The sequence below is a fragment of the Mya arenaria genome, chromosome 8 (genome assembly GCF_026914265.1).
Source record: "Mya arenaria isolate MELC-2E11 chromosome 8, ASM2691426v1".
NCBI classification, from domain to species: Eukaryota; Metazoa; Mollusca; class Bivalvia; order Myida; family Myidae; genus Mya; species Mya arenaria.
The window spans coordinates 32899774-32912088 of NC_069129.1; the positions used below are offsets into that span (position 1 = coordinate 32899774).

The 12315-nt window shown below is 34.9% G+C and overlaps 1 protein-coding gene across 1 annotated transcript in view; it reads left to right on the top strand.

Annotated features, from left to right (window-relative positions):
- The window catches only part of LOC128243570 (leucine-rich repeat and coiled-coil domain-containing protein 1-like), a 183808-nt gene that overhangs the window by 22102 nt on the left and 149391 nt on the right, over positions 1-12315 (top strand). The window contains exon 8 of the mRNA XM_052961418.1: positions 527-620. Within this exon, the coding sequence (XP_052817378.1) occupies positions 527-620 (94 nt within the window). The remainder of the gene's footprint in view (positions 1-526; positions 621-12315) is intronic.

Here is a 12315-nt window from a genome sequence, read left to right on the forward strand (position 1 = left end):
GCGATGTTAAGAGGAAAGAAGTGAAGTTTGTTGGAATTTCAAAAATAAAAGGTTGTGCTATATTCAAAGCTTTGTCGTTGTCAGCATTGCTATAATCAAAGTCGTCATGACAACATTTGAATTGCACTAAGTAAAGATTGCCATTACTAAAGAAAAAAAATGGGCAAAATTGATGCAAGTTATATAACTGTAGCAAAACCTTTTGTTAATCACTACCCTTTATAAACTCTGGAAAACTTTCCATTGTTGACATTGGCATGTGGTGTGCGTTATATTGAAGGGTAATGAATATTAAGTATAACATTTATCATCCACTTTCTACTTGTGTGTGTCCCTTGGACTTATATATTTGATAAAAATTGGTCCTAGGCAAAAACCCTTAGAGTACCAAACATATTTTTTGTACACATCATTTTGAAAATGCATGCTGTTCATGCACACATTTTTAAGGATAATAGGTCCTCAGTTGAAATGCCAACTGAAGGACTTCGGATGCGCAGCAAAATGATGCGATTTCCATTTCCAGGATGGTCGTCCAGTATTCAGTTCCAGTGAAGATGCTCTTCCAAGCTCCAGTCAAAGTGGTGGACCAATAGTGTCCAGGCAACCAGCGGAAAGAGGTATGTTACCATGGAAACAATGTAATGTTACTATGTCATACAATGTCGGGGAATAACCAGAAGAAACCCTCTCATCCATCAACCAGCTCATGCACCCTGGCTGGGATTTGAACCTGGGTTGCCTTGATGAAATGTGAGACTACTACTCACTAGACAAACCAACCAAACTTCCCAAGATTAAGAAAGTTTCCCTGCTTAAACCTCCATCACACTAGACAAAGACCATGAAGACTGCATTACGTCCTGGCAATTTCGCCTAATATGGAAACAATTTTATTTTTTACTCCTTAGCAATAACTAAATAACCTTTGACAATTTAGAAAATTTGCACCTGTGTATCAAGGCCCATAAATAAGGTTTTACTAAAAGTTGACTAAGTGCCCCATTATTTACTAAAAAACCCCCAGATAAGTGTTGAAATCAGCTTTTAGTGCTCTTGTTGAACTTTTTGGGTGCTATTAGGCTCATTTTATTACACATTGCAGATAGACTTTTCAAGGTTAATATCAAGCATGGTTAATTTTCCTTTAAAGATGTGTTTGTTTAAATATATATAGAATTACTTCACCTGATTGGACAATAAACCAAAGGCAACATCTAAATGATCTCTTTTCTGCCAAGGAAACTTTGAAATATGTGTAATCAGACCTATTATGTCATGTTAAGTGACTTTTATGGATAGGCTGGGAAATTTAAAGCGAAAATAATTTCCCTACAGGCATGGTTGAGAAATTCTTAAGTGATGGTTGAATTCACCAATTTACCTGACCTTTTATGGATGTAAGCATATTTTAGACTAATTGTTATGCTTAAAGATATGTTTCTGTCCATAAATTGTAACTTAGGTAGTAAAAATTACATGTGGCATTTAATCTTAAATTCTGAAATGAAAATTTGCTTCACCAAACAAGGATTGATTAAGTACTTTTATATTCACATTGCCTAATAGATAGTCACTCTTATCTTTTGTGCAGTAAGACCATTCAAATGCAATACTGATACCATAATTTATGACCATTTAGATGCAATACTGATACCATAATTTATGACCATTTAGATGCAATACTGATACCATAATTTATGACCATTTAGATGCAATACTGATACCATAATTTATGACCATTTAGATGCAATACTGATACCATAATTTATGACCATTTAGATGCAATACTGATACCATAATTTATGACCATTTAGATGCAATACTGATACCATAATTTATGACCATTTAAATGCAATACTGATACCCCAGACTTTGCAACCTTGACTCTGGCTATATTATAGCAAGTAAGTTCAAGTCTTTATAGCCATGACTCTGGCTACACTATGGCAAGTAAGCCCCAGACTTTATAATCATCACTCTGGCTATATTATAGCAAGTAAGTTCAAGTCTTTATAGCCATGACTCTGGCTACACTATGGCAAGTAAGCCCCAGACTATATAACCATCACTCTGGCTATATTATAGCAAGTAAGTTCAAGTCTTTATAGCCATGACTCTGGCTATATTATAGCAAGTAAGTTCAAGTCTTTATAGCCATGACTCTGGCTACACTATGGCAAGTATGCCCCAGACTTTATAATAAATACTCTGGCTATATTATTGCAAGTAAGTTCAAGTCTTTATAGCCATGACTCTGGCTACACTATGGCAAGTAAGCCCTAGACTTTATAACCATTACTCTGGCTATATTGTAGCAAGTAAGTTCAAGTCTTTATTGCCATGACTCTGGCTTCACTATGGCAAGTTAGTCCCAGACTATATAACCATTACTATGGCTTTACCCAGACAAGTAAGTCCAAGACACTGGGTATACTATGACAAGTTTGTCCCAGACTTTATAACCATTACTCTGGCAATAATATGACAAGTAGGTACCAGACTATATAACCATTACTATGGCTATACTATGGCACGTAAGTACCAGCCTTTATAACCATTACTATGGCTATACTATGGCAAGTAAGTCCCAGACTTTATAACAATTACTATGGCTATACTATGGCAGGTTAGTCCCAGACTTTATAACAATTACTATGGCTATACTATGGCAAGTAAGTCCCAGACTTTATAACAATTACTATGGCTATACTATGGCAAGTAAGACCCAGACTTCATAACCATTACTCTGGCTATACTATGGCAAATTAATCCCAGACTTTATAACCTTTACTCTGGCTAGACTATATCAAGTTAATCTCAGACTTTATAACCGTTACTCTGGCTATACTATGGCAAGTAAGTCCCAGACTTCATAACCATTACTCTGGCTATACTATAGCAAGTAAGACCCAGACTTCATAACCATTACTCTGGCTATACTATGGCAAGTTAATCCCAGACTTTATAACCATTACTCTGGCTAGACTATATCAAGTTAATCTCAGACTTTATAACCGTTACTCTGGCTATACTATGGCAAGTAAGTCCCAGACTTTATAACCATTACTATGGCTATACTATGGCAAGTAAGTCCCAGACTTTATAACCATTACTCTGGCTATACTATGGCAAATTAATCCCAGACTTTATAACCATCACTCTGACTATACTATGGCAAGTTAATCCCAGACTTTATAACTATTACTCTGGCTATACTATGGCAAGTTAATCCCAGACTTTTTAACCATTACTCTGGCTATACTATGGCAAGTAAGTCCCAGACTTTATAACCGTCACTCTGGCTATACTATGGCAAGTTAATCCCAGACTTTTTAACCATAACTCTGGCTATACTATGGCAAGTAAGTCCCAGACTTTATAACCGTTACTCTGGCTATACTATGGCAAGTAAGTCCCAGACTTTATAACCATTACTATGGCTATACTATGGCAAGTTAATCCCAGACTTTTTAACCATCACTCTGGCTATACTATGGCAAGTTAATCCCAGACTTTATAACCATCACTCTGGCTATACTATGGCAAGTTAATCCCAGACTTTATTACCATCACTCTGGCTATACTATGGCAAGTAAGTCCCAGACTTTATAACCATCACTCTGGCTATACTATGGCAAGTTAATCCCAGACTTTATAACCATCACTCTGGCTATACTATGGCAAGTTAATCCCAGACTTTATAACCATCACTCTGGCTATACTATGGCAAGTAAGTCCCAGACTTTATAACCATCACTCTGGCTATACTATGGCAAGTTAATCCCAGACTTTATAACCATCACTCTGGCTATACTATGGCAAGTAAGTCCCAGACTTTATAACCATCACTCTGGCTATACTATGGCAAGTAAGTCCCAGACTTTATAACCATCACTCTGGCTATACTATGGCAAGTTAATCCCAGACTTTATAACCATCACTCTGGCTATACTATGGCAAGTTAATCCCAGACTTTATAACCATCACTCTGGCTATACTATGGCAAGTTAATCCCAGACTTTATAACCATCACTCTGGCTATACTATGGCAAGTTAATCCCAGACTTTATAACCATCACTCTGGCTATACTATGGCAAGTAAGTCCCAGACTTTATAACCATCACTCTGGCTATACTATGGCAAGTAAGTCCCAGACTTTATAACCATCACTCTGGCTATACTATGGCAAGTTAATCCCAGACTTTATAACCATCACTCTAGCTATACTATGGCAAGTTAGTCCCAGACTTTATAACCATTACTATGGCTATACTATGGCAAGTAAGTCCCAGACTTTATAACCATTACTCTGGCTATACTATGGCAAGTTAATCCCAGACTTTATAACCATCACTCTGGCTATACTATGGCAAGTTAATCCCAGACTATATAACCATCACTCTAGCTATACTATGGCAAGTAAGTCCCAGACTTTATAACCATCACTCTGGCTATACTATGGCAAGTAAGTCCCAGACTTTATAACCATCACTCTGGCTATACTATGGCAAGTAAGTCCCAGACTTTATAACCATCACTCTGGCTATACTATGGCAAGGTAATCCCAGACTTTATAACCATCACTCTGGCTATACTATGGCAAGGTAATCCCAGACTTTATAACCATCACTCTGGCTATACTATGGCAAGGTAATCCCAGACTTTATAACCATCACTCTGGCTATACTATGGCAAGTTAATCCCAGACTTTATAACCATCACTCTGGCTATACTATGCAGTACTACCCCATGATCAGCTACATAATACACACATTATTGTAAGCAGATATTCTTTATAAATGACTCTTGGCATCTGGAACAAAAAATACTCATAATTCATAAATAAATTACAAAGCCTGAAGACATAAGAGGGTTACCTTTCAATATTATTTCCATATTTGATATGCGTGACATGCCAAACACAAAATAACGTATAGCTTTTATGATATATTGCGTTATAGAATTATGTCTATTTTGGCCTTTTGAGGTTGGTTGCCATTGTTACTTGGTACATTTTAAGAATATTATACTTCATAATATGTCATTTTATCACGCATTATCAGTGCACACTGTCATTAACGATTAAAAGGCATGATAAATCTGTCTAAAAATGAGAAAAATGTTATAAAATCAATCTAGAAACAAGAACACAGGAACACAGAAATGTTCTAATAGGTTTGTATTTTGGGATGATTTGAATGAAATGAATCGGAGGACATTTTTGTTTTTAACCAGTATTTCAATGAAAGCCAGGTTATTAGAATGAGTATGCCATTGGGCAGATCAGGGCAGATTGGTTTCCTACCAATATCTTATGTCTGCATGGATGGATAGTGATGAAACTTAGTGTGTAGGTAGCTTATGTGATGAACTAGTTTGGAATTGCTTTTGAGGTTGATGGGATCAAGGTCACAGTTGCTAAAAATAGAAAAATGTTTTCTGATCAATAACTTTTAAGTAAGGATTGATGGATAGAGAATAAACTTGGTGTGTACATAGCTTATGCGAAGAGCTAGTTCATTATTGCAGTAGTGCTGGTTGCAAGGATTGTTGCCAATATGCACAAGGGTCACATTTTCCAGCTGTAATGGAAACACACAATTGAAACTTTTTTGGATGTTGTCAGCATGGGAAATTGGGCATCTTTGATTTGTCTTACAGAAGTTACGGGCCTTGACTAAGTATAAAAATGGTCTGAAAACCTTGTGTCACATGTAGCTCTAAAATGATTACATCTATACTCAAGAAACTTCATAGGAATGTTGGTCATCATGTGAATTTGTGCACCTGCAAATTGTGTGGCATTTCACTTGTTATTATATAAAAGCACTTACTAACAGCCATTTAGTTGTATATTATGGTCTGAAAAATCTTTAAGTGCACATAATAATGGTAAAATGTTGGTGATTTTATAGCAACCATTCTCAGGTGGTTCATTCCAAAACTCGACATTGAACCATTCATTTGACTAGGCAGTCTTCGGGGATAATTTTTATTCATCACTTTTGGGATAACTCCAGTTTTGATCAAATACCAGTAATTTATTTTTTGCACATTAATTGCTACTCTTTGTCCTCATTTTTGTTGTACAAAATCTTATATCTTTGCCATAACTTGAATACTGTTAATAGATTACCATGAAACTTGTTACCCATGTTCGCTATGACAATATAAACATAACAGGAAAGTCTCATATGTCTGGCTTAAATATTTCTTGTGTTTGATTGAAAAAATCTAGCATTTGTTTATTCATTTGAGGTTCTCATGTTCCCTCTCATGTAATTAGGGCTTTTAAGGCAAAAAACTCTGTTTTCAATAACAAACAATATTTTTGATTTAGTTAATTAATTTCTTTACGTGACAAAACTGGATTTATCTTCAAGTTTCTCTCAAATGGAGAAATTATAATAAGGAAAAAACAGTTTGTTTGCTGTAAGGGCTGTAAAATACATTTCATAAAATTAAAATGATTATCGATCATTGGATTTGCCCAAATATTTGCATCACATCTCATAAATCCTGGCACCTATCTGCCAGTATTTAAAAAAGAAAAGAAAGTGTGATAAGGCAAAAAATGTAGACTAGCTTGCATTGTTCAATACTTTTTTCTTATAATATAAATATATATACTAAATGCAGTTCTTTTCTGTTAAAAAGAAATGCCATTTTAAATAAAAAGTCACTATATATGCCCATACCACAGCTAAAGGGACTTGACACCAGATGGTCCAAAAATAGGCAAATAAAGTATTTCTTCAAAACAAGCATAGAATTGTCAATGCAAGCCAGTAGCAGGCCGATAATACATCATTTTACATGATTAAAAAAATAAACACAATGATCATGTGGCTTTTTGGGCCGAGTTTAAATCAAGTTTAAATCTGTTTATGAGGACAGATAAATATACTGACGCTATTTTTAAACTTCGGGGATTTACTAAATGGTAGACAACCCCTGTAAATTTCGAATTGGAAAAATGCTCAAAAACTGTGAAAGATGCATGTGTCAGAAGCGATGTGATACAAGAGTAAGATTCAATGCGTTATACACAACAATTTCAATTTTATGTAAGTTTATATATTGACAATTTTTTTTTTTCTTGCAATTGTATCATCTGGTGTCTGGACAAAATGGCCTGCTTTTCTGAGCAAAATCCCAAACTAAGCCTTCCAGAAATATGGCATGTAAGCTTCTTAAAATCCCATGGGCTAAAGTCAAAATACCCTGGTTTTCTGAATGAAAAAAACCCAAGGGGATATCTCCACAAATATGGTATGTTTGTTTTTGAAACATTAAAAGGATATCTTCCGGTGATGACCGACTATTTTGTCTAATTGGCTCCTGAAATCCATTAGAATATGTGTTGTTTTTTTGTCTTTGATATTATCAATGAACTTGGGGCACTGTCTTGGACAAGACAATGCCCCAAATATGTTTTTTCGTTATGACCAGCATAATAAGAGGACCTCTTTATGACTTACATTATCAGCACTGTCAAGCATGATTGTGTCAAATATGGAGCCTTTTTTATCTTCAAATGATCTGTTATGCTTACCATTTTTATAATGCCCAAATTTTTTTCTTTTCTTTTGAATCGTTTATGCTTCCAAAAATTATATTTTTATCCAACATAAATGCTTTTTATTTATTTTGTGTAACAACTGTTCAAGTTCTATGGTAACGTTTGATATAATTTTGTCTAAACAGAACAAATGGTGAATTCAATTTAGTGGTCAACATATTTTTTTGTCCAATGAGAAGGCAGTATACTTTAAATTTGCCAATGCATTTATTTTAGTAAGTCAGCAGTCAGCGGTTATTGATTTAAATCAGGTGGACCGGTAGATATAAACAGTGGCTGGCCCACTTAGTGTGTAGACCACTTAAACACTTGATTTAAATCAGGTGAACCGGTAGATATTAACAGTGGCTGGCCCACTTAGTATGTAGACCACTTCAACAGTTTATTTAAATCAGATGAACCGGTAGATATAAACAGTGGCTGGTCCACTTAGTGTGTAGACCACTTCAACAGTTGATTTAAATCAGGTGAACCAGTAGATATAAACAGTGGCTGACCCACAAGTCTACACAATAGTATGAAGACCACTAAAACAGTTAAAGGTTTTATGTATGTTCTTGCATGTTGCATAAAACATTTTATTTGTGTAAGTACATACTAACAACCTTAATCTCTTACATAAAGTGATTCTCCCCATCCTCTTAATTCCATCCCTTATATAGCACGCTCTGATACCAACTATTATGTGCCAATTATAACTGCTTTTCAACTTCCTTGTATTTTTTTCTCAACACACCCTCATGCTCGTGACAGAATGAATTATTGCATGCTGAGACTTGATAGAAAAAGGACTGTTTATGGTTAATTGCTAATTGCTAGATTTGGTTCGTAAAATAATAATATATGGTTTTGCTGCATGAAATAAAGAGTTATGAAAGCGCTTATAGTCCTGCTGCAAAAACCAAATTCTATACACTGGATCAATACACTTGTATTCTGCTGCATTTCTTACAAAGTTTTAGACAACTGTTTAAGCTGTACTTGTTTATTCCTAAAGTTGTGAGCACATGTCATCATCAAATAGTTCACATTTAAAAGGTAACATTGTTTATCACGTTGTTAACTTGAACAAAGTTCTGAACAAACTTTAATCTCATGGTCTTATAATTAAAATTTGTGGGGTATTCTATATGTTGTGGCGAGTACTAAAACAAAGCTCAAGATATTCTAATGAAACTTGGTACACCTGTTCCTTGTGAGAAGATGTGCATGTTTAGCAAGGCCTGTAACTCTGGCTGTAATAGTTATTGAATTATGTCCCTTGTTTGACTGAAAAACAACAATGGGGGTTTTAGTTTGCTTAGGGCACATTATGTTTTAGCCATATTTCTGAGGCTTAGAATTTGCAACACCATGTTGATTATTTTTTATAAATATATTATGTAAACGTAGCAAGTGGCAATGAGATGCATACATGCCTTATCCCCCGGTGGGGGGAAAAATCCCCCGGAATTCCCACCTATCCCCTGGTTCTCCGCCAGGGGATCCATATCCCCTGGATTTAAAAAACAAAAATAAAATAGCTTAAGGTTGACGGTGGAAAGTATATATATATATATATAATATTATGAGTGTGAAATTTCATGAAGGACCATGATGACTAAGTCCAAAAATTATTGTAATTAGAGTGTGTTTCTGTATTTATTCTTATATTATAAATGTACATTATTGAATTGCACTAAATTTCGCTGCATAAAAATCCCCTGGAATAATATCAAAATCCTCTGGAATTCAGACCCAAATCCCCTGGGAAGCCTCTCAGAAATATGGCATGTATGGAGATGTAAGGGTGAATGTTCACGAGAATAAAGACCCGAGAAAAATAAGCCAATTTACGGTATTCTACAAAACAGTCGCATTAAGAACACACGCAGTCATTTGTCTAAGCCCGTGTTTTATCAAATCGGTTAAATTGACATGGTTATCAGCACGTGATGGAATAGTTCAGAAGGAGCTTATTTTAAATTTCCATATTACGTGACATGTCAGGTGTTATGCTGATATTCTGGAGTATTTTTGGTAGGAAAAACAAGTCACGTAATTTACGAATTGTACAAATTCATCACACCTTACAGCATGATGTAACTTAAACCTTGTCATTTAACTTCCAACATGAGTTCTTGTGTCCTCAGGTTAAATAATACTTCAAAAAACGCTTTTTTCTGGAAATAATTAGTTCTACATGTGTATTTGCCATTACATTGATGAATATTTTTTTGTTTTTGTTTTTTAGGATGTTTGAAAGTGTTTATGCTGTAGTTAATTAAACATTTGTTTGTTAAACGTTATGGAATTACAAAGTCGTACTAATAGAAATGCTATAGTAAGCTGTGGCACAGCTCCTGGACTAAGTATTTTATTATAAAAAACAACTTTTTTCCTGTCTTGGACAAGACAATGCCCCAAATATGTTTTTTCTTTATGACCAGCATAATAAGAGGACCTCTTTATGACTTACATTATCAGCACTGTCAAGCATGATTGTGTCAAATATGGAGCCTTTTTTATCTTCAAATGATCTGTTATGCTTATCGTTAATGCTTCCAAAAATTATATTTTTATCCAACATAAATGCTTTTTATTTATTTTGTGTAACAACTGTTCAAGTTCTATGGTAACGTTTGATATAATTTTGTCTAAACAGAACATATGGTGAATTTAATTTAGTGGTCAACATATTTTTTTGTCCAATGAGAAGGCAGTATACTTTAAATTTGCCAATGCATTTATTTTAGTAAGTCAGCAGTCAGCGGTTATTGATTTAAATCAGGTGGACCGGTAGATATAAACAGTGGCTGGCCCACTTAGTGTGTAGACCACTTAAACACTTGATTTAAATCAGGTGAACCGGTAGATATAAACAGTGGCTGGCCCACTTAGTATGTAGACCACTTCAACAGTTTATTTAAATCAGATGAACCGGTAGATATAAACAGTGGCTGGTCCACTTAGTGTGTAGACCACTTCAACAGTTGATTTAAATCAGGTGAACCAGTAGATATAAACAGTGGCTGACCCACAAGTCTACACAATAGTATGAAGACCACTAAAACAGTTAAAGGTTTTATGTATGTTCTTGCATGTTGCATAAAACATTTTATTTGTGTAAGTACATACTAACAACCTTAATCTCTTACATAAAGTGATTCTCCCCATCCTCTTAATTCCATCCCTTATATAGCACGCTCTGATACCAACTATTATGTGCCAATTATAACTGCTTTTCAACTTCCTTGTATTTTTTTCTCAACACACCCTCATGCTCATGACAGAATGAATTATTGCATGCTGAGACTTGATAGAAAAAGGACTGTTTATGGTTAACTTGCTAATTGCTAGATTTGGTTCGTAAAATAATGATATATGGTTTTGCTGCATGAAATAAAGAGTTATGAAAGCGCTTATAGTCCTGCTGCAAAAACCAAATTCTATACACTGGATCAATACACTTGTATTCTGCTGCATTTCTTACAAAGATTTAGACAACTGTTTAAGCTGTACTTGTTTATTCCTAAAGTTGTGAGCACATGTCATCATCAAATAGTTCACATTTAAAAGGTAACATCGATGTTGTTTATCATGTTGTTAATTTGAACAAAGTTCTGAACAAACTTTAATCTCATGGTCTTATAATTAAAATTTGTGGGGTATTCTATATGTTGTGGCGGGTACTAAAACAAAGCTCAAGATATTCTAATGAAACTTGGTACACCTGTTCCTTGTGAGAAGATGTGCATGTTTAGCAAGGCCTGTAACTCTGGCTGTAATAGTTATTGAATTATGTCCCTTGTTTGACTGAAAAACAACAATGGGGGTTTTAGTTTGCTTAGGGCACATTATGTTTTAGCCATGTTTCCAAGGCTTAGAATTTGCAACACCATGTTGATTATTTTTTATAAATATATTATGTAAACGTAGCAAGTGGCAATGAGATGCATACATGCCTTATCCCCCGGTGGGGGGAAAAATTCCCCAGAATTTCCACCTATCCCCTCGTTCCCCGCGAGGGGATCCATATCCCCTGGATTTAAAAAACAAAAATAAAATAAAAACTAGCTTAAGGTTGACAGTGGAAAGTATTTATATATATATATAATATTATGAGTGTGAAATTTCATGAAGGACCATGATGACTAAGTCAAAAAATTATTGTAATTAGAGTGTGTTTCTGTATTTATTCTTATATTATAAATGTACATTATTGAATTGCACTAAATTTCGCTGCATAAAAATCCCCTGGAATAATATCAAAATCCTCTGGAATTCAGACCCAAATCCCCTGGGAAGCCTCTCAGAAATATGGCATGTATGGAGATGTAAGGGTGAATGTTCACGAGAATAAAGACCCGAGAAAAATAAGCCAATTTACGGTATTCTACAAAACAGTCGCATTAAGAACACACGCAGTCATTTGTCTAAGCCCGTGTTTTATCAAATCGGTTAAATTGACATGGTTATCAGCACGTGATGGAATAGTTCAGAAGGAGCTTATTTTAAATTTCCATATTACGTGACATGTCAGGTGTTATGCTGATATTCTGGAGTATTTTTGGTAGGAAAAACAAGTCACGTAATTTCCGAATTGTACAAATTCATCACACCTTACAGCATGATGTAACTTAAACCTTGTCATTTAACTTCCAACATGAGTTCTTGTGTCCTCAGGTTAAATAATACTTCAAAAAACGCTTTTTTCTGGAAATAATTAGTTCTACATGTGTATTTGCCA